Source organism: Squalius cephalus, assembly GCF_949319135.1.
Source record: "Squalius cephalus genome assembly, chromosome: 21".
Taxonomy (NCBI): domain Eukaryota; kingdom Metazoa; phylum Chordata; class Actinopteri; order Cypriniformes; family Leuciscidae; genus Squalius; species Squalius cephalus.
The window spans coordinates 14755082-14778203 of NC_137142.1; the positions used below are offsets into that span (position 1 = coordinate 14755082).

Genomic DNA, 23122 nt, shown 5'->3' on the forward strand with positions numbered 1-23122 from the left:
GCTATTGTAGCTTCACATTTGTAAAAAAACAAAAAACAAAACATATATATATATATATATATATATATATATATATATATATATATATATATATATATATATTAGGGTGCATCACATTTGAATGGGAAATTAAAATTTAAAAATATCAATTTGGCTGGCATTGCATTTTGTTCCAATTAACATAAAAATGACTTTTGCAAAGTTTTGAGGAATTCCATTGAGATTTAGGGGTGCCACCTAACACATGAACTTTGGCGAAATTTAGAAAAATTAGCAATTTTTTGTCTAATTGCCAAAAGGTTGACCTGGAAATGTTGAGTACAGTGAACTTTTATACAGTAACATGTTATATAGGGTTATCAAAAGTAAAAGTTGTTTGTTTGCGCTTTGGGCAACTTGGACATTTCTCAGAATTCAACTTTCAAGATTCTCCATTCATTTGTCCTATAGACAAAATGAATGGTGGTCAATGGGACATGTTCACGTGGCCTTACCCTGTTAATTTACTGTAACAACTACAATGCTACTCTCAATACACATGAGTCATCTACAGTAGGGAGAACAAGTATTTGATACACTGCAGATTCTTCAGGCTTTCCCACTTACAAAGCATGTAGAAGTCTGTAATGTTTATCATAGGTACTCTTCAACTGTGAGTGACGGAATCTAAAACAAAAATCCAGAATATCACATTGTATGCTTTTTAAGTAATTAATTTGCATTTTATTGCATGACATAAGTATTTGATTCATCAGAAAAGCAGAACTTAATTTTTTGGTACAGAAACCTTTGTTTGCAATTACAGAGATCATACGTTTCCTGTAGTTCTTGACCAGGTTTGCACACACTGCAGCAGGGATTTTGGCCCACTCCTCCATACAGACCTTCTCCAGATCCTTCAGGTTTCGGGGCTGTCGCTGGGCAATACGGACTTTCAGCTCCCTCCAAAGATTTTGTATTGGGTTCAGGTCTGGAGACTGGCTAGGCCACTCCAGGACCTTGAGATGCTTCTTACGGAGCCACTCCTTAGTTGCCCTGGCTGTGTGCTTCGGGTCGTTGTCATGCTGGAAGACCCAGCCACGACCCATCTTCAATGCTCTTACTGAGGGAAGGAGGTTGTTGGCCAAGATCTCGCTATACATGGCCCCATCCATCCTCCCCTCAATACGGTGCAGTCGTCCTGTCCCCCAAAGAATGATGTTTCCACCTCCATGCATGGTGTTCTTGGGGTTGTACTCATCCTTCTTCTTCTTCCAAACACGGCGAGTGGATTTTAGACCAAAAAGCTCTATTTTTGTCTCATCAGACCACATGACCTTCTCCCCTTCCTCTTCTGGATCATCCAGATGGTCATTGGCAAACTTCAGACAGGCTTGGACATGCGCTGGCTTGAATTGTGTGCGCTGCAGGATTTTAATCTATGATGGCTTAGTGTGTTACTAATGGTTTTCTTTGTGACTGTGGTCCCAGCTCTCTTCAGGTCATTGACCAGGTCCTTGCCTATTGTCCTGTAGCCCATCCCAGCCTTGTGCAGGTCTACAATTTTATCCCTGATGTCCTTACACAGCTCTCTGGTCTTGTCCATTGTGGAGAGGTTGGAGTCTGTTTGATTGAGTGTGTGGACAGGTGTGTTTTATACAGGTAACGAGTTCAAACAGGTGCAGTTAATACAGGTAATGAGTGGAGAACAGGAGGGCTTCTTAAAGAAAAACTAACAGGTCTGTGAGAGCCGGAATTCTTACTGGTTGGTAGGTGATCAAATACTTATGTCATGCAATAAAATACAAATTAATTATTTAAAAATCATACAATGTGATTTTCTGGATTTTTGTTTTAGATTCCGTCTCTCACAGTTGAAGTGTACCTATGATAAAAAAATTACAGACCTCTACATGCTTTGTAAGTAGGAAAACCTGCAAAATCGGCAGTGTATCAAATACTTGTTCTCCCCACTGTATACTCTGAATATGACATTGTCCACTCTAGAATACTGTTGATGTTAAGTTTAATAGCTTGCCTTAACTAACATAGATAGCTAACTGTGGTTAGCAAACTGTTGCTAGCTAACGTTAGCTAGATGTAATGAGCACCAAATACCTATAAATATGACTTAAATGACTTATGATAAATAAGTATACAAAGACACAACTACAGATATGATAGTAATATGTAATAATACATACCCAACACAGAAAGATCACCTCAAACAGAAAGATCACCCCAGTTTTCTTGAGCTGTAGTATTGTTTACCTCAGATATCCATGGCGACCATTGAGCACTGTTAACCACTTTATCCAATAAAAACAGATGTTCGGTGGCACCCCTAAATCATCATGTACTGGAAAAATATTTTGCATGTGTTGTTTCTACATATATTGGAACACTTTTAGCACCCAGCCATATCAAAATTCAAGAATTGTGTTTTTTGATGCACCCTAATATATATATATATATATATATATATATATATATATATATATATATATATATATATATATATATATATATATATATATATGGGTGATTCTTAGACTATGGGCACTTTTATGTACTTTGGTCATATTTTTAAAAATACATAAAATTTTGGACAAAATCCTCTTTCTTTTTCAAACTAACAATAAAACCTCCTTAAAAACTTTTTACTGCCTTTCTATTATGATTTTTTCATACTTTTCAACCTCCTTATAGGTGCCAAAATCACTGTTTTATCCTTGTCGCACACCCTGACTTTTTAACTTCAACAATGAAAATAAAAGTATGACTTATCTGGTAACTATTAATATACCTAAATTAACACTAGAACGGCCATGGCGGTCATTTTGACCGTTTTGAATTTTATATCTGCAATAACTTTGTTGAAAAAATAAATACAATCCTGCTGGTACCTGACTTTTCCTAAAAGTGTCTGTATTTTCATTTAAAATGTTTTTCATAAAAATTACACATAAGGCAAAAAAACAAATGAACATATTTACCTATTTCGGCCATAGACGGTCATATTGACCGCACGGAATTTCGCGGTATTATTATAGGCTATACCAATATACACAACAATAAAATGTGGTTAAAAATACACTAAACATATTCAACAACAAATCATTTAAATGTAATGATATTCAGAACAGAACAAGAATGAAAAAATAACTATAAACAAGCCAAAATGAAATGCGTTATAAGCGAAAGTGAAAGTAAGCGGCGTTAGGCTCACGTAACTTTCTAATTAGAATCAAAATGTTTCAACATTTGCGATGTATTTGGATGGTAAACTATTTCTTTATTATAGGCTTTGTACTTCACTCACGTTCCAATATCGACGGAAAAAATCATCCTCTTCACATGCGCAAAATGGTACGAATTGTAGGCTAGCCTACTAGGCTACAAACAGAGCAGTGGAATTTTTATATGTTAGGTTGACTATTTTATTATTATATTTTATTGTGGCTATAATGAACAGGCAGCAATGTCAATTGCAATACTGGAATATGTTTGGTGTGTGTGTGTCTGTGTGTGTGTTTGTGTGTGTCGGCGGGCGCGACGCGATCGAACTGTGTAAACAAATATGGGCTACTCCGTCATTTTGTTCAGGACATCTACGGATATTATTTATTTATAAATGTATAATTAAACTTGTTTAAATGTACAGTTTGGTGTTGTTTTGTTTTGTAAAGACATATTAATACAATAAATGCATTAATCTCTCAATTGGGTATTTATCATTAAAGATATAGAGTTTGGAATATAGCGGTCAAAATGACCGCTTGCGGCAGTTCTAGTAGTTATGGAATTCTGGCACTTCTAGTGTTAAGCACTAGTAAAATAATTAAAATACATTATAGTATTTAATGTGAGACCACCATCAATATTACTTTTTATACAAAATATAGTTGTCGCACAGTATTGGTGTCATTTCCACCACAACACTGTAATGTCCCTTTAAAAAGTTTGTGTGAAAGATTGTTTAGGTGGTTTCTATGGAAATGTTCAGAGACATCAGAGCACATGTTGGACATGGAGGCAATTTTAAATTTTCTTTAAGAACAAAATAAGAAAAATCAAGGTAAATATTGCTTGATCAGTTAAAGGAGAACTTGGTAACTTTTTTAACTTAATAAAACTGTCTAGAAATCATTTGGATGGTTAAACAACCTGTTCTGGTGATATTGGTGACTTTCCCCGCTCCCCCCAGCGTTCCCAGGCGGAAAACCAACCTTGCAACTTGGGGACTACCGTCCCGGCAAGATAGAAATTGGAAGTCTCGTGAGAAGCGAGAACGAGAACGAGCGCGAGCGCGAAACACGAATTGCTTTACGGCAATTCGACATAAACACACACGCATGTATGATGTATTACCAGATTACCCACCTCGGTAGACATAGCTCCACACGATACAGTTGGCTTGCTCTGATCAAAACAAACGCACATGAGCAGCGGTAGAGAGGGGGAGGAGGCCGCCGCAAGTGAGTTTTTTACGACCGTGTTGTGAAATATACGCCCCCCCACAGCTGTAGGGGGAGCTCGTGGGGAAAACATGCGACAACAAAAGGGAAAATCAGCGAAGAAGTGACTAGAGTTCGCTAGAGTTGCCGAGTTCTCCTTTAATATATTTATTCTACGTCATTTCCAAACATGCTGTACCTTCAAGGGTGTTTTTAAAAAGTTAAAAATTTTAAGTTAAATAAGAGTATTTTACATACATGAAATGGTAAGTATTAATTCAAAGCTAATCAGTGAAGCTATCTTCCATTTTTTCACAAAAAACTACAGAAATGTCATTTCCACCACAGTCATTTCCACCACACTGCCCTCTGTGGTGGAAATGACAGCATGTGGTGGAAACATGCTGTACCTTCAAGGGTGTTTTTAAAAAGTAAAAATTTTTAAGTTAAATAAGAGTATTTTGCATGCATGAAATGCTGAATATTAATTCAAAGCGGATCAGTGAAGCTATCTTCCATTTTTTCACAAAAAACTACAGAAATGTCATTTCCACCACAGTCATTTCCACCACACTGCCCTCTGTGGTGGAAATGACAGCATGTGGTGGAAACATGCTGTACCTTCAAGGGTGTTTTTAAAAAGTAAAAAATTTTAAGTTAAATAAGAGTATTTTGCATGCATGAAATGCTGAATATTAATTCAAAGCGGATCAGTGAAGCTATCTTCCATTTTTTCACAAAAAACTACAGAAATGTCATTTCCACCACACTGCCCTCTGTGGTGGAAATGACAGCATGTGGTGGAAATGACATTTATGATTACAAAGTACAATTGATATGGATTGCAAGAGTAGATTGACTTTGTGAATTGAGTTTACTGAGTGTCATGAGTTTAAGAGTTTTTCAAATAAATATTTCTCTAAATATTACTGTTTCTCTACATTCACGTTAATTCATTGTCATTTCCACCACCACCGTCATTTCCATCACCACACACATTTTTTAAAAACATTAAAAAAGTTCTCATCACACATTAAAAATGTATCCACAATTTACAAGATCATGCTCTACTTAATATAAAAATTCAAGTTATTTATTTTCTAATAAGCTCTTGCCCAAACCAATATTAAATTTCAGAGTGTGACAGGTGTACAGTTCATCATTTGGTCCTTAGGGCAGTCAATTTATCTCATTGACAAATGTATAATTATTGTACATTGTGGAAAAACTGATAAAACTAGTTACAAAAATGATCTTAGACAATTCTTGAGTGGCATAAGTTATTCTGTTTTTAAATAACAGCTGTATATAGAGATGTGGTGGAAATGACATTTGTTCATTGCAGGTCGGAAAAAATGTAAAATATTAACAATTTCTCTTGTAATCTAAGTTTGTCCTCTTACAGACCTTAAAACTAGATAAACTATTTAAACTTATGAGACTGTGTTACGTGACTTTTGAACAAGTTTTTTTTATTCAACTTCACAAGCCTAAAAGTGCCCCTAGTTGAAGAAACGCCCATATATATATATATATATATATATATATATATATATATATATATATATATATATATATATATATATATATATATATATATATCACAGTTTGTCCATAACGAACACCATGTTCAAGTATAAGGGTGTCCATCAGGGCACTTGGCACCAGGACACCCTAGGCCGGAGGTCGATGATCGACTTTGTGGTCGTTTCATCTGAACTCCGGCCACATGTCTTGGACACTCGGTTGAAGAGAGGGGCGGAGCTGTCAACTGATCACCTGGTGCTGAGTTGGATCCAATGGTGGGGGAGGAAGCTGGACAGACTCGGCAGACCCAAACGTACTGTGAGGGTCTGTTGGGAACGTTTGGCCGAGTCCCCTGTCAGAGAGATCTTCAACTCCCACCTCCAGCAGAGCTTCGACCAGATCCCGAGGGAGTCTGGAGATATTGAGTCCGAGTGGACTATGTTCTCTACCTCCATTGTCGATGCAGCCGCTCGGAGCTGTGGCCGTAAGGTCTCCGGTGCCTGTCGATGCGGCAATCCCCGTACCCGGTGGTGGCGGAAGTAAGGGATGCCGTCAAGCTGAAGAAGGAGTCTTATCAGGCCTGGCTGGCTTGTGGGACCCAACCAATCCACATGTGCTTTGTGGATTTGGAGAAGGCATTCGACTTTGTCCCTCGTGGCGTCCTGTGGGGGGTGCTCTGGGAGTATGGGGTCCGGTGCCCTATGTTAAGGACTGTCCGGTCCCTATACGACCGGAGTAGGAGCTTGGTTCACATTGCCGGCAGTAAGTCAGACTTGTTCCCGGTGCATGCTGGACTCCGGCAGGGCTGCCCTTTGTCACCGGTTCTGTTCATAATTTTTATGGACAGAATTTCTAGGCGCAGCCAGGGGCCGGAGGGTGTCCGGTTTGGGGACCACACGATTTCATCTCTGCTTTTTGTGGATGAAGTTTTCATGTTGGCCTCATCAGACCAGGACCTTCAGCGTGCACTGGGACTGTTTGCAGTCAAGTGTGAAGCGGCTGGGATGAGAATCAGCACCTCCAAGTCCGAGGCCAGGATTCTTAGTCGGAAAATGGTGGCGTGCCAGCTTCAGGTTGGTAGAGAGTTCCTGTCTTGTTCACGAGTGAGGGAAGGATGGAACAGGAGATTGACAGACGGATCGATGCAGCTTCTGCAGTAATGCGGTCGATGTACCGGTCTGTCGTGGTGAAGAAGGAGCTGAGCTGCAAGGCGAAGCTCTCGATTTACCGGTCGATTTACGTTCCTACTCTCACCTATGGTCATGAGCTGTGGGTAGTGACCGAAAGGACAAGATCCCGGATACAGGCGGCCGAAATGAGCTTTCTCCGCAGGGTGGCTGGGCGCTCCCTTAGAGATAGGGTGAGGAGCTCGGTCACTAGGGAGGAGCTCAGAGTAGAGCCGCTGCTCCTCCACATCGAGAGGAGCAGGCTGAGGTGGCTCAGACATCTGTTCCGGATGCCTCGTGGACAGTTTCCCGGGGAGGTGTTCGGGGCTCGTCCCACTGGGAGGAGACCCCAGGGAAGACCACGGTCACGCTGGAGGGATTATGTCTCCCGGCTGGCCTAGGTATGCCTCGGTATTCCCCCAGAAGAGCTGGAGGAAGTGTCTAGGGAGAGGGAAGTCTGGGCGTCTCTGCTTAGACTGCTGCCCCCGAAACCCGGCCCCGGATAAGCGGAAGCAGATGGATGAATGGATATATATTGATATTAAAGTCATTGTTATGCAACTACATAATAAATTAAATGAAAAAACATTAGTAAAAGTTGAAATAATACAGTAAGCGTAAATAAAAATATATGGGTAATTCTTGGTATTTGTCATGTCAAGCAGTGAGTATAGGGTCTTATTTTTAGCATTATACAGTAGCGACCAAAAGTGATGTCCGGCCTAGGAAAATTGACATCTTAAAACTTTGTTAAAGATTTTGTAAGCATATTGCATAGTTGTGCTTGGATTCAATTGTTTTATTTGTGATAACACAGTGAAACATGCCAAATTGAGGGTGCATAATATCTGGCCAGGGTGCCATACAAAGTAATGATGACAACATGCAAAACAACAGAGAACAAATGCAATATGTTGTAGCCTGTGATTTTTATTTTATTTTATTTATTTTTTGCATAGTAAAATAAAACCTGTATCTGTAGTTTCCTTTTTTTGCCAAAAAATTTTTTTCAGATAAATACCTTAACCAAGTTTTGTGTTTTATTCATTTTTATTGAATTTGTCAATATTTCCCCTCCAAATTATTGTTGCTTTATTGACATGAAATACTTTAGTATAAGCATAATTATCTAGTATTAATTATTGCAGAGGGAGGGGAAAAAAGAGAAAATATGACGCAGTTAAAAAATAATAATAATAAAGAGGTAAACACTTCCAGTCCAAGGTGTTGTTTACTCTTCAGTTGTTGGCTGTCTCAGATTAGCAATGTCAATTACATGCCACTTGATTGGAACTTTGATGACAGGATGTGTTCTTGGGTTGTGACCTCTGCTTCACTTGAGTTGTTGTGCTTTTTATCTGCTGCCTCTCCAAGATAAGAACTGTTCCATGGCTGTCACTGATTGCACATCCCTGGATAAGGTCTGCCCATACATTGGTACCTGCTATAGTCTGGGAGGACAGACCTATTGCAAATGTCCACCAAGTGAAATACGGTCCCTATACCACAGATTTCGATTTTTGTGTAAACCGTTTTACTGGTGAGGTTGGTAAGTTTTATTGGGTTTACTTCATTACGTTTATTGGCATGATGTATCCATTTGTTTTTGAAAAGTCAAGGTCCCAAAAATACAAAATATCCTATTTGAGTTGAGCACAACTGAGCTGAGTTGAATTTTTGAGTGCAAGTAATGTAACCTGCATCCTGCAGCAATTCTTTTTTTTCTATTGTATGTTAATTGATTGGCATTATATTTGTGTTTTATGTCTGTTTATACCACTTCTAGAGGATGTAAAGGCATGAAGTAACATTTGGCAACAGTGTCAACTGAGGCATGATAGCTGAAGTGTCTCCATTGAACCCAGTCCACATCAATCAGGGCTTTCATCCCATTTCACACAGGATTCACAGGACATGACTGCTCCATGCTGGCTACAGGCTGCACTTCCAACCCGTGTGATACGAAGGGCACTTCCATGTGCGAAGAACAGCGGGGCAGTTTCAAGTGCACGTGTCACCATGGCTATACAGGCCTGTTTTGTGAAATTTCCATCAGTCACTGCGTCGAGGGATTGTGTCATCACGGATCAAAGTGTGTGAATATCCCTCTGGGCTTCGTGTGTGAATGTTTGCCTGGTAAGAGTGATTTCTTATAGTCTGTCTCCGGCCAGTCCCTCTGTCCACACTTTCACTAAAGCATCCATTTAACCCTTACCCTGTTTTGATTTCTTCGTAGGGTTACAAGGACGATTCTGTGAGGTAAACATTGATGACTGCCTGGATAAGCCCTGTGGTGCACTCAGTATCTGTAAAGATGGCATCAATGCCTACGACTGTTTCTGTGCACCTGGGTTCGTTGGTAAGTTCACCACAAGCAATTTAATAGAGCAATTTTTCCTTTGTCCAGTTTTCTAACATTCACTTCCCCTATGTTGAGCTGTGTTTAAAAGGCCTGCGACCTCAAATCTGTTCCTGTATTGTAAGATATTAGTTGACCGTCTGCTTATCCAGGAGAATTTTCTAAGCTGAATAGCCCTGCCATCACATTTACTGGCATCCATTTGACGGCAGAAATATTTTGACGGTTGATGTTTTGTTTTTTTTCCATAGCATTTCATCATTAGCTGTGGGTTATTTTATTTGAAGCAGCATCTCGGCCCCTGTATTTGCGAGGAAATCCTTAATGAAATGAACATTTGCCCTTCTTTTCAAGGTAATCACTGTGAGATTGAAGTAAATGAGTGTCTTAGTCAACCCTGTCAGAATGGAGCTTCCTGCTCAGATGAGCTTAACTCCTTCAGCTGTCTCTGCCCTGCCGGGACCACAGGTACATAATTCCTTCCTGCCATCTGAGTTTCACTGGCTGAATTTGGGTGATAAAGGCCACACAGTTACATTTTGAAATTGACAACCATGTTTAAGTGTGGGATTAAATCCTTTAAATTATATTTGCGGGAGTTTACAGACTGTAGATTAGGTGTCACTCCTGAACCTGCAATGGTAATAACCATAGGCACATTATGGCCTCTTGTCTTAAAAAAGGAACATGGGGGTTGTTGTATTTATTTATTTATAAATAATATTGAAGTTGTATTAGTAGTGCTAGTAGTAGTATCAGTTAAAAATAGATTCGTCTCATTTGTGGAGCTTAAAGGTGAAGTGTGTAATTTTTTGTCCATAAAAATCTCACATCATGGACCCTTTTCTCAATTCGGGGTTCTCAGAAGTGGAAATCCTCAAAGTTGGGTAAACTTCTATATTGGTGAGCAGAAACTACTACAAATATAAGTAGCGAAAGCCCAAAAAAAAAAAAAAAAAAAATTATTGAGAGATTCATTGCCGTCACTCCCTCAGCCATAGAAACACTCATGCAGCAGTGTTAACTAGTTTGCTGAAATGTACAGTAATAACAAGGTAAGAAAACACAAAGTATAGTGTTATAAATTACATTAAATTTGAAAATGAAAATATAAAATGTAAAATGTTAATGACTTAAAGTCATTTATGCGTCATCTGATTATGTGAAAGTGGTCTGGTTGAGCCAGAAGTTGTCGGACCATTCAAACAAATAGAGCAATGTTTTTAAATCGCCACAGGAAACTTGACCTGCAAATGGCTTACTTCGAGTTGTCTCTGCAGTCTGCACTTTAAACGGGGATAGAAGCATTTTAATATCGAAAAAAATTGCACACTTGAAGCTTGAAGAGACATGATCGTTTAGTGTGTCATGTTTAGTTTACAAACTCCTCTTTAAAACAGGGGGGCACTTTTTGTTCTTATCCAACCACATTAAATTTCTATTTCGAGAGTAATTTCCACTTAATTCTTTCATGTTCATGCAAATTGGAAAGGAAATAGGCTCATTTGGCAGTATGAGTCAACTCAAGCTCTCAGTATATTTTAGGAACTTTCTGCCCAACAGAATGTAAATTCATCTACTTTCATTTCAAACCAGGAGGTGTATTGCTCGAAGGCTTAAAAGGGATTTTAGATTGTTTTTTTAGTTTAGTTTTTTTTTTTTAACTTTTATTCCAGATTCTTTGTGCAGTGAAAACTTCAGTTTAATTGGTTGGCATGGGAATTTCTACGACAACTCTCATTCTTATTTTCTTCTTTTTGTGTGCCTTTCTCTTTTTCTCTCACTTCTCAGGTAGTTTATGTGAAATAAACATAGATGAATGCCAGTCATCACCATGCATGAACAATGGCACGTGTTTGGACCTCTCAGATGGCTTTAAATGCATTTGCCCTTCAGGTTTCTCTGGTGTGTCTCTGTTTTTTTAGTACATTATCACATTGATTACTTCTCCATTGGTTCTCTATTGGTCTCAAGGGGCCCAAGCCTGAAAAAAAAAAAAAACAAAAAAAAAAACAATGAAGCTGTTGAATGTGAATGTGTTGTTTTATTTTGGTCATTTATGTTTTATAGACAGGAAAACTGTCTCTCATGTGTCTTGAAAAGATAGATGAGCTTCCTTCAATGATCTCACTTGCATGATAACTTTTATTTTTCGTTTTATATTGTGCATTAAAGGTCCTGAGTGTTCACTGGACATCAATGAGTGTGTCACATATCCCTGCAAGAATGGAGGCACCTGCATTGACCAACCGGGTAATTACTACTGCCGATGTGCGGCTCCATTCAAAGGTAATGAAGACTGAGGGAGTGGGGTGAAGGGTGAAGAAAAGCAGAGTTAATTAACTTCAGAGAGCATTCCTCTCACCTGTCTGAACTCATGCAGTCAGCATTGCCACATCGTCATCTTCATTGTCCACAAAATTGATTCATTTAAATTGTATTTATGTCCAGTAAAATGTATAATTCAAAGTATATTTTTAAAAAATTAAATAAATTGTAAAATATGAAAATAAAAATAGAAAATCAAATGCTGTGAAAAACTTGCACTCAACATAATCTGGTTTCAGCCAGTTGCTTTTATAGTCTACGTTTTGGTGGCATTTTTGGCAGGTAAAAATGGGATTCTCTTAATGCATTTCACCCTTACAATGTATGGTTTTCATTTACAAAAATGTTGTGATGTTAACCTCAAAATTGACTTCCCGTTGAACATTTTGGTGAAGATAATTTTGTATTAAGCCCTGCATTCATACACACAATCAGTTCAGAGGTGGATCAAATCAGACCCAAATGTCAGGACAAATTCCCTCTAGAGTGCTGTGCTCTTTGACTATTTTATTCAGATCAGGAATTATTGAAATCTTATCTGCTTTGTGTATACACCTGTTTTACACAGCTATATTTCGTGCATTATTGGGTTTTCTCTGTTTGTTTGTTTTTTTTGTGTGTATGTATGATGGTCAATTCCGGACACAGAATGCAGCTCATCTAAAATCGATCAGGCGGCTCAGTCATTGCTGCTTATATTCAAACAAAGATCACGGATCATGCTTCCATTAGACGCGCAAATTAGGTTGTCAGGGATAATGATGATATCGGTTATTCTGTATTGAAATCGAGGAAAAAAGGCACTGACAGCTTTGCATGCTCTGTTGAGACACACATGCATAGTGTTTATGTGGGGGAATTCTGAGAACATTAAACTACCCTTTACACAGCTATCCCTTACTAACTGATCTAGTGTCTAGACTCTGGCTAAAATACAGTGTGCAGTCTATGCGTGTTAATTGAAACTCTGAGAGTTTGTAGCAGCCAGAGCCAAACAATGCCATGTGTGTAATTAGACAATCTAAGGCATGTTATTAATTAGGGGCCAAGCACCAAAGGTGCGTAAGCACCTTTTGTAATCGTTGGTGTTTATATGATTATTATTCCGCTCTGGAAGTCTATGGCAGCCCATAGAACCGCTTGTGGGAAAGTTTTGAAATTTGGCACACTGATAGAGGTCAGTCCCAACATTTACCACACCGATTTTGGAGTCTCTAATTCAGTCCTTCTAGCGCCAACACCTGGTCCAAAGTTTAACTCATGTTTATGCTACAGTAATAACTTTTGAACCATAAGGGCTAAACACAAAATAATGTTTTCCTTTGATTCAAAGTTGCACCGATTGCACCCTATTACATAATTTTCCATCATAAAAATGTTCCCGCCATTTAGAATTTTGTAAAAAGCCTACTTTTTCAAACTTGATCTCGATGCTTCATCACATTTTCACAAAAAAATTGGCTCATATCATCTCCATATGTTATTAACGTTATTAACAAACGTTATTAAAAGCTTTTTGATAAACTTAACCGTTCTCGAAAAACTTGGGAATGAATTAGATGAATTCCAAATTGGAAGTGAGGCTATTTCCGCAACGCTTTAGCGTATTTAGACCAAACTTAGCACATGTCCTCACAAGCATGACCTAAAGTAATGTGCAGAATTTCGGCACAGCCCCATCTAATGGTCCGGAGATATTAAAAATGGCTATTTTTGCTTTTGAAAGGTTTGCCCAAAAATCATAAAAGTGGTCTCATTAGATTCAGGGCCATGAGTCCAATGATATCCAATTTTCCCATGTCGGCCATTTTGGGTGTCGGCCATTTTGAATTTAGTAGAATCCTTTATTTTATGAATGCATCCACGGATCGTTACAAAACTAGGAGGAGCCTGAGAAGTTTCGAGCCAGCGTCACCTAGTGGTAAAATCAAATATTCACATGCTTATAACTTTGGTTGTGGTTGACTTATTTTCATGGGAGACATCTCCTTAGATTCCAACGATACCAAACATGCTAGGTCTCGCCTTATGGTTTGTGCAATGTTGTGATTTAGCGTTTAAACCATTTTTGTGAATATCTCCAAAACCACCATAGCAAAATTTAAAACATAGGTCGTTGGCTATACTCTGTTGGCCAAATGTCAAAATTTTGATAGTAAGTGGCAAAAAAAAAAAAAAAAAAATGCAAAGTCGGACATGGGTGATTTTTTGTGTTCTCATAAATATACATTTCTATAACTCCTAAACAAAATGAGATATTTTGAGAACACTCTGAGGACACATAAAAAAAGTGGTTGGATTGCGCCACTTGGTGGAGCTAATAATTGAACAAAACATGAAATCCGCACTAACTACAATACAGTATTATTATATAAAAGGCTATATTTTACGAATGCATTGGTGTATCACTGCAAATCTCAGTATGTGCCATCGGCACCATGCCCTGAAGGTACTCAAAAAGTTTCGGGACCTTGTGGTCAAAGGTTATAATGAAATTTTTATAAATGCTAATAGCTTTTAATTAATTTTGCCTATTTTCATGAGACTTGTCTTAATAGATTCCTTGGGTCATTCCAAGAACATAGATACCAGTGTTGCCAGACAGAGTTTGCCAAACTTCCTGTCCGCCATTTTGATTTTCTTAAAAAATCTACTTTTTCAAACACCTCCTAGACCATAAGTCCGATTTTCACCAAATTCGAGTCTTCTTCGACTGGGCCGACAAAAAGTTAAGGATTTATTCCCGACAGACGCATCAATATAGTTGATGGCATGATGCCAAAACGACTCTGAGGCTGGATCTCTGCAGTGCTTTGTCATACTGACACCAAACTCTGCCTGTGTCATTGTCACCTTTCTCTGACCACACCACATCAATTTGGTCACAGCGCCATCTATTGGTCGAAAGTTATAAACCATTAAATCATTTTACTAGTGACTGTACTTGATTTTTCAACCATTTTTGCCTAAAATCATCTTCATACATCTTTAATTGCTCATTGTTGCTGTTGGTCTGATACTCCCAGCCATGCTGGCATGACTTATCGTGTTCTTTTTGCTTGGCCCCAATAATTGCTGCTTGCAGCTATTTTTTTCATTGGAGTTGTTCTTAACTACGGTATCTGTCTCAAAGTCCAAAGTGTAATGGGTTCTTGTACTGTTCGTTTTCTATACATTTTTGTCTAATCCATTTTACAAACAAAAAAAAGTTGGCACCAGACTAGCCTAGTGAAGCCTAGCTTTACTGATCAGTTTTGGTCCAATATCTATTACCATTATAAGGTTTGTTGAGGCTGGTTTTAGTTTTGACCAAGTTGACTACACATATCTATCTGGCAGTCCTTTTATAATAACTAACTAATTTTGGTAACAGATCAAGATCTAAAACCAGATGAGCCAAACTAGTTTATTTTTATTTTTTATTTGTGACTGAAAAAGTCATTATTGTGATGGTTCAGATTCAATAAAAAATAATTGTAGTCCATTAAGTAGTTTAATTTGAATTATTTAGATTTGTCTTATATGTATATAAATGTACATCAAAATAATTTCCAACTCCTTAGAAAACATAGGGTTTTTTTTTTGGACCTAGGAAAAGTCATGGAAATGCATTGGTCAATTAGAGGTGACAGGGCTGCTTTTGATTTAAATGTGAGAATAGAGGCCTTTTAAGTAATTAATCATGAGAATTTGTTGAGTAAACAAACAGTTGAACATTTTCCGTTGTTGTTGTTTTTGTTGTGGATGGAATTGTATTTCTCATGCTGTATTTGGAATTTCAGGGATTAACTGTGAGTTGCTGCCCTGTGAGGCCGTTAATCCGTGTGATAACGGGGCAGAGTGCGTGGAGGAGGCTGATCCCGTCCTCTTCCCTCTGGGCTTCCGGTGCCGATGTCGCCAGGGTTTCACGGGGGCCCGCTGTGAGATCAACATAGACGAGTGCAGCTCCAACCCCTGTCTGCATGGCTTCTGTTACGACGGTAAATACTGTAGTTATTTCTCAGCCTTGAACTCCCAAACTTAAAACATTTCCCTTTAGTTTCATAAGCACATGGGTACTCTATAGAGGCACTCTTTTTGGAGCAAAGGCACTGTCGGTTTATCCCTTTGACAGTCTTGGCATGACTTAGTTTAATAAGCAGTTTTATAAGACACAAGTTACTCCATTCAGTATGACCAGGTCACATTTGCTTTGGTACTTTTGACAAGTGTCTTGCTCCAGCTGTGAGCGAGGATCCGTAAGGCATAATTGCTGCTTTGTAATTTGAATAATGGATGATAAATGACAGAGTTAATACAATCAAAGCCCAAGGCAGGGTGTTGTTCTCCCTCAGCAATCCAATAAGCTGTTTTTTGCCCTTTTGTGTTGCATCTCCTGCATAAATCATTGCAAAAGCCATAGATCAAATACATGTTGTCAGTTAAGGATTACAGATTGCAAAGCACGACGTAGGCCTTTGCAATGAAGTACTTTAAAATTGGAAGCTGTAACTCATTTGATGCTGTTCAATGTGTAGGCTAAATGAACATTTATTGCACACAAACCAACGGTGGACAGTGTTCGGGAAACCTGTTTGAAAACAGTCTTTGTAATTGCATTAGGCACTTACACCTTCACCTTTAAGACATGATGTATACAGCAAAAAGCCTTTAAAATGAGGCATTAAAGATGTTTTCCAGTTGACAGTAATTTATTTGGACGATAAAGTTTTAATTTCATGTAGTATAATGGTGAATGTCATTGCAGTGAGAGGAAGACAAACCTTGACTTTCAAAACTGTGTTCGATTTTACAGTTAAAAGAGGCTATAAATTGTCCCCTCAAACTAACAGAAAACACTTTCAAATTCAGTGCATGTTGTCCAGTATCCCTTTTGGCTGAAAACCCCTATTTTGCTATCATCCTGATAACCATCCTGTTTTAGGATTTATCTTTGCAAGATTGTAATGAACAGACTTGAATGCCTCCGTTCTGAAGTTTTACTGTTTTCCAGAAGTCTTTGCAGTGATCTTTAGAGCAGTGGTTCTCAACTGGGGGCCGGGACCCACTAAGGGGCCTCAGAAAACTTAACATAAAATTATTTAAAAGACAAAATAAGATAAAACAGCTACAACAATTAAGATATAAGCTGTCATTGTATTTCTCAGTCTTGAAAAATCTGTATAAATGAGGTACTTTTAAAAGTGTGATTTCTAGATGTGGAAAAGTAAATAAATTTAAAATGTATTCAAATATTCAAATATTGTCTGACAATGGGTGGTCTTGGAGTCAAAAAGGTTGACAACCACTGCTTTAGAGCTTTAAATTTAGAGCCTACATTCAGAATAACCTGAAGTTCTTCTTTGTTTGAAATGTTATGAAATTATGTAGACTCACAAGATTAAGTCATATAAGTTTTTGAGTGCACCTTGAAGGCAAGGTTACTGTACATAATGCACTTTTTTTAGACTAAACAATAGTACACTACAGTAAGTTGGAAAAAGTCCAAAATCTTGACACATTGAATTTTCTCAAATTTTTAACGTGCCGTAGACAACTAAATTTATCTTTGCACTGAAGAAAATTTAAATAATCAAAAATAAAGTTAAGAAAAGTTTAAAAATTAAGCCAGCATGATTATTTAATGTTCTTGACTTCAACAAGAATAATTGTCTTCTCTACTTTAGCCAACTTGGATTTGTTAAATACTAAATGTCTCCTTCAGTCAAGCTCTTGTAATGGCAGCTGCAGATCTGTTGTTCAGCAAATTTTCAATTAGCAATACTTGAAATGTTCATTTGTCTTCATAATGCAGTTTTAAATGACTGCTTGGTAAGGCTGCTTGTCTCGGAAGCAGAAGACCTCTTGAAAATGTTATGTAAGAGTCAATAAACTTCAATCAACATCAATCAATCACCATACAACAAAAAACTAGCAGTGATCACGAAAATGAGAGCATAATTTATAAAGCAGAATCCCCAAGCAGTGAAACAATAATCTTATAACATTAACTATATAGTTTCATGCTGGGAACTCAATGTGTTCTATATAAAAGTGTTTGTCCATATACTGATGTGGCTAAAGACTTTTAGGTTTCGCCTAAGACAAAGTGCTACTAATGAGTCTAACTTTAATGCATGAAACTGACTCAAATGTTTTTTTGTTTTGTTTTTTTAGTCATATTACCAGTATATGCTATGCCTGTGGTTATCAACTGGTTTGGCTATGGGACCCACATTTTCTCAAATTAACTTAACTAAACTCAACTCAAATTTTCTTTATAAATCACTTTCAAAACCATAAGAATGGTTTTGAAAATTATTTCAAAAAGAATGGTGAAAGTGCAGTTCATAAATGGCATAAAACTAGAATTATTATAAACATAATAACAATAAATCACAAAAATCAAGTCCATCATGCAGCAAATCATTCACATTTCTCTGACCTAATCAAACACCAAAGGCCAGATGAAATAAGTCTTTAGATCACTTTTGAAAGTGTCCATACATGATGAGGATTGTATAGATAAAGCCAGGCTCAGACTACTGGAGTTTGTGACCACCGATTGGGAAATCAGGTGGTTGCGTCATGCACATGAAGAGAATCTTTGCAGATTTTCCTCTTTTAAGTCCCAAACCTGCACACACTACAATATTTGAAAATTGTGGCGAATCACACACTACAAGATATTCTTAAGATCATCATGCCAGATTTAGCACCTCACGTGATCTCACAGGGAAGCGGATATAAACAAAATGTATACTGTGTCGCGGCAACTTGCTGTATCAATACTTATTCTTTGGAGCGAGAAAAAATTAAAGAAGAACTTCTTTTGAGGAGACATTATGAAGGCAGTTGTGTTATTGCCACATTTCGACCAGCCGTTCCTCCATCACCGTTGTCCACTGGCCCCGTACAGCTGCTTGTTGTTTTGCGGTCGCCATTTCAAAAGATCCATCACTTCTGCCTCCTTGTAGACTTGTTCCTATTGGCTATTGTGGAAGTACTGATGTAACCATAGTCGTAATCATCCCGATTTAAAATCCTAAATATCAAACATGTTTGATATTATTGGGGCAGCCCCAATGTGTCCGTGAGCAGATCGGGAGGTTTAAGATTTGATCTGTAAACGCCTCACATTACCAGAAAATCTGGGCCGAAGATCGAAACTGATACCCTGGACATGATTTTTTTCTCAGATGTTGGGAGTAAATCAGGCATAAATCGGCCTTAAACTTCTGTAGTCTGAGCCCAGTTTATGGGCATTTCATTCCAATGAGCAGGAGCAGCAAAAGCCAGATCTCCTCTACGCCTCAAATGTGATCGTGGGACAGTTAAACACATACTCTGAGAGGAACACAAGAGTCTTTGAGATTGGTAGGGGATTAACATATATTTTATATACTTTGGAGTCATGCAGTGCTTTGTAAACAAACATTAACTTAACAACTTGTATTGCATTCTGTATTTTACATGTAACTGTTGAAGAGGTATCGACACAGGTGTTATATAATCCCTTTTCCTGGTATTAGTTAAGAGTCTTGCTGTTGCATTTAAGACATTCTGAAGGCTTCATTTATTCCTTAGTATATAAAGCATTACAATAATCCTGCCGTCTGAAAATAAAAGCATGCACAACAGTCTCCAAATCCTCAGTTGAAAGAATAGGTTTCACTTTAAACAACTAAATAAAGATGCTTTCACAACTCTGTTTATATGACGTTCAAAACAAAGATCTGAATCAAAAAGTCAGATAAAGTCTGACAGGACAGGGATGTTAGTTTTTTTCTGAGGTGAGAGACTTTTTATTTTTATAACATGTTACGAAAATAACATTCGAATAATGACACTCGCCAATAGCCTGACAAAATCTCATCTGACCGCAGATACAGAAGCAGGTTTCTTCTCAGGCACTTTTTACTTGAACTGCATCAAGAGTCAACAGCTTTCACGCACATCTTTCAAAATAAAAGTCTTGCATCAGGAAAACATTTAGAATTAAGTATTTTCGTTGTTGTTGCTTTGACAACACACTCCGTGACCCACTCAAAATGGTTTGCGACCCACCGGTTGAGAAACCATGTGCTATAAACTGAACTGAACTGTGCTGTTATGCTATAATATACTATCTTATATTTTGCTTATACTACTACTTTTATCTTACTTCTAATTACCTGCCATTTAGCAGATGCTTTTTATCTAAACCGACATGTAGTTCAATAATTGCACTCCCAGAGCAAACTGCAGTTAACTAACTATGCTCTGATGGTCACAGCGATGAAGGACGATTTTGTATCCAGGCAACCAAGTATTCCTCGTCCACCACTTGTAGTCCGACCTGCATCCACTTTGTCTTGTCTACCATCATCACCAATTCCAACAAGCTCAGTCAGACAAAGTTTACTTATTTACTTCCTCCCAGACTGCACCAGCAAAAACAGCTCCACACATGTAGTGCCTCAAGGCCTGTCTGCCATATAGGAGGTATGTGATCTGCTGTGTTTGTGTGGGAAGAGAGTGAGAGAGCTAGGTGTATCTCTTGAGCAGCTGGTGTGAGTAATTTAATGAGAGTAAGAATTTAATGAGAGTAATCGCAGGTACACGCACAAAGACAGAGTGGCAGCATAGATTACGTGGTAAATCCAAGGGATAATGAAGAATCCTGGGACCCGGCATAGGCCTGGTAATAAATTTGCGGCTGTAAGAACCCACAATTACCTCTGTCACAGGCTGCTGTTTTGCAGCAGAAAGGCAGGGGATGCATTTCTCCTCAATGCCATTAATGATTAAAGGCTTGTGGAATGGGTCATTAGGTTTCATGTAAGTCAGATACAACGCAAAGACAGTGGACAGCAACATTCTTGTAGCATTTGTAAAAGAGATCGCTACACAAACACACATTTTACATTTAATTGGACACGCTGTGTTTCCAGCTGCTGGGGTGAGTATAAATGAGCACGGAATTTCACAAGCAGAGAAAGTCAAGAATATGAGAATATAAGTCTTTTGACTTCAGCGGGCTGTGGAGGAAAATATAGAGTTTAAAAATATTAGGTGTTTGTAGCAAACAGATTGAATGTTTGGTCATGTCTTAAAATCTGAAAATCTAAAAGTAATTGTTACGTATGCAAAGTAATTGTTGTTCTATGCAAGGTATTACACTTTAAATTGTTCAGTATGCACTGTCATCCCACATTTTCTGCACATGTATTGAGTATTTTCATCACATTATTATAGATTTACGTATCATAAAAAGATCGTAGTTGCAGGTTAGCTAACTGTGTTAGGATGCAAAAAGTCTATAAAATTGTATTGTAAGATGTGAAACATTGGAGACATACCATTCAGAATGTAGGGATCAGTAAGTTTTTTTTTTATTATTGAATAAATTGATCAAACGTGACAGTAAAGACATTTACAGAAGATTGCTATTTCAAATAAATTCTGTTCTTTTTGACAAAAAAATGTGAATCAGAACAGCTTTAAAATTGATAATCATTCAAAAATCAGCATATTAAATTGATTTCTGAATGATCATGTGACACTAAAGACTGAAGTAATCTTTGCCATCACAAGAATAAAATACATTTTAAAACATATTAAAATAGATTTTTTTTTAAATTATAAGAATAATTTGCAATTTTAATGTTTACTGTATTTTTTATCAAATAAACATAAAAAAAAAATATTCTATGAACGATTATATGTTTGTAATGTTTTTTGAGTCTTTGTTTTTATTGCTTGCTATGATCCGCGCACCAACATTGCATAACCACCCTTGAAAAAGATGCCAGAGATTAACATTGTACCTACATCGTCCTTGAATTTTAGTGTTTGTAAAACCAAGTTCGAGAGATCATGGCACTGTGTCTGTAAATGTTTGTTATATGTTTCTAAAACAGGAAACTCGATTTCATATTTTCTAATGTGATTCTTCTGTCTCTTTGTTTCTTACTACAGCTGTGGACAGTTTTTACTGCTTGTGTAACCCTGGTTACGCTGGTGTGAGATGCGAGCAGGACATTAATGACTGTGCTAGCAACATGTGTGAAAACAACTCGACTTGTGTGGACCTCCATCTGGTAAGGATAATTCATCTTCAACTAACTTAGTTTCCATATACAGCCCTTAATGAAAGAACAACAGCAGTTCTTAGAATAATACATATGGGAACTAAGTATAATAACCACTAAAGCGCCGTAACATCTGTTGTTAAATGATTATTGTTCTCTGTGCAAAGCAATTAATAAAATTTAAATCATTCCTAGGCCCACCTGAAAAATGACATATCTGCCATAGTACAAATAACATATTGGCCTATTGTAACCATGATGTTTTACCATGAACCATAATTCCATATTTTTATTTATTTGAAATATACCATAAAATATAACCATTTAATGTACAAATTATGTTCAGACTGTTTGTATATAATTTCCGTCTTAAGTATGTTATGTGTTTTATTTTTTTGTTAATTTTTTTTTCTGAATTTCTTTTATTCTTCTTTCTTATTGCTGTTTTGCATACTGAATTGTGATTTGGTCTTTTCTTTCCGGCATCTACTGTGCTGAGTGCAACAGTCGGGGTCTGAAAGTAAAAACTATATTCATTTTCTCCATAGGGGAATAGATTTTTAATGATAACTTATAAACCTCAAATCTTTAACAGTTCAATTCCTGGTGGAAAGATGCCTCAGTTATGACTGTAGGTACGAGGGAACGAGACACTGCGTCGATTGACGCTGTGGGAACGCTCTGCGTGATTGTCCAATCAGTCAGGCCGGTGACGTTACAAACCAGGAAACTATAAAGCATGCCCAAACAGTACAACACTTGCTTCTAATAGGCTGAAGTAAGTCGCTGACAGGCATGCAGGAAGTATGGCAGGGTGACGCATCATTTTGTTCCCTCTTTAGGGAACCATGGTTACAGTCGTAACCGAGGCATTCCCTTTCAAGAGAACTCGCACTGCCGATTGACATTGAGGGAACATTTATACCCATGCCGCCATAATGACAAGTGTCTGTCTAGTGTGAAATTGTAATGAAGAGCACTAAGACGAGAGCACCTGGGCCCTTGGTGTAGAGCTCATGTCCAGGTTGTAAAACCTCACAAATGTGTGCAGTGAGGACCAACCTGCCACATCACAAACATCTTGAAGTGAAACTCCTGACAGTAGAGCCTTAGAGGCAGCCATACTCCTAGTCGAGTGGGCTTGGACTGCCATAGGGGAAGGTAGTCCGGCTAACTCACACGCAAGAGAGATAGCCTCAACTATCCACTTGCTCATCCTCTGCTTAGATGCTGAGGACCCCTTGCTAGGAGACT

At 37.8% G+C, this 23122-nt stretch overlaps 1 protein-coding gene across 1 annotated transcript in view; it reads left to right on the plus strand.

Annotated features, from left to right (window-relative positions):
• The window catches only part of eys (eyes shut homolog), a 250415-nt gene that overhangs the window by 71281 nt on the left and 156012 nt on the right, over window positions 1–23122 (plus strand). The window contains exons 13-19 of the mRNA XM_079856231.1: window positions 9032–9265; window positions 9366–9488; window positions 9843–9956; window positions 11280–11393; window positions 11664–11777; window positions 15599–15796; window positions 21756–21877. Of these exons, the coding sequence (XP_079712357.1) occupies window positions 9032–9265; window positions 9366–9488; window positions 9843–9956; window positions 11280–11393; window positions 11664–11777; window positions 15599–15796; window positions 21756–21877 (1019 nt within the window). The remainder of the gene's footprint in view (window positions 1–9031; window positions 9266–9365; window positions 9489–9842; window positions 9957–11279; window positions 11394–11663; window positions 11778–15598; window positions 15797–21755; window positions 21878–23122) is intronic.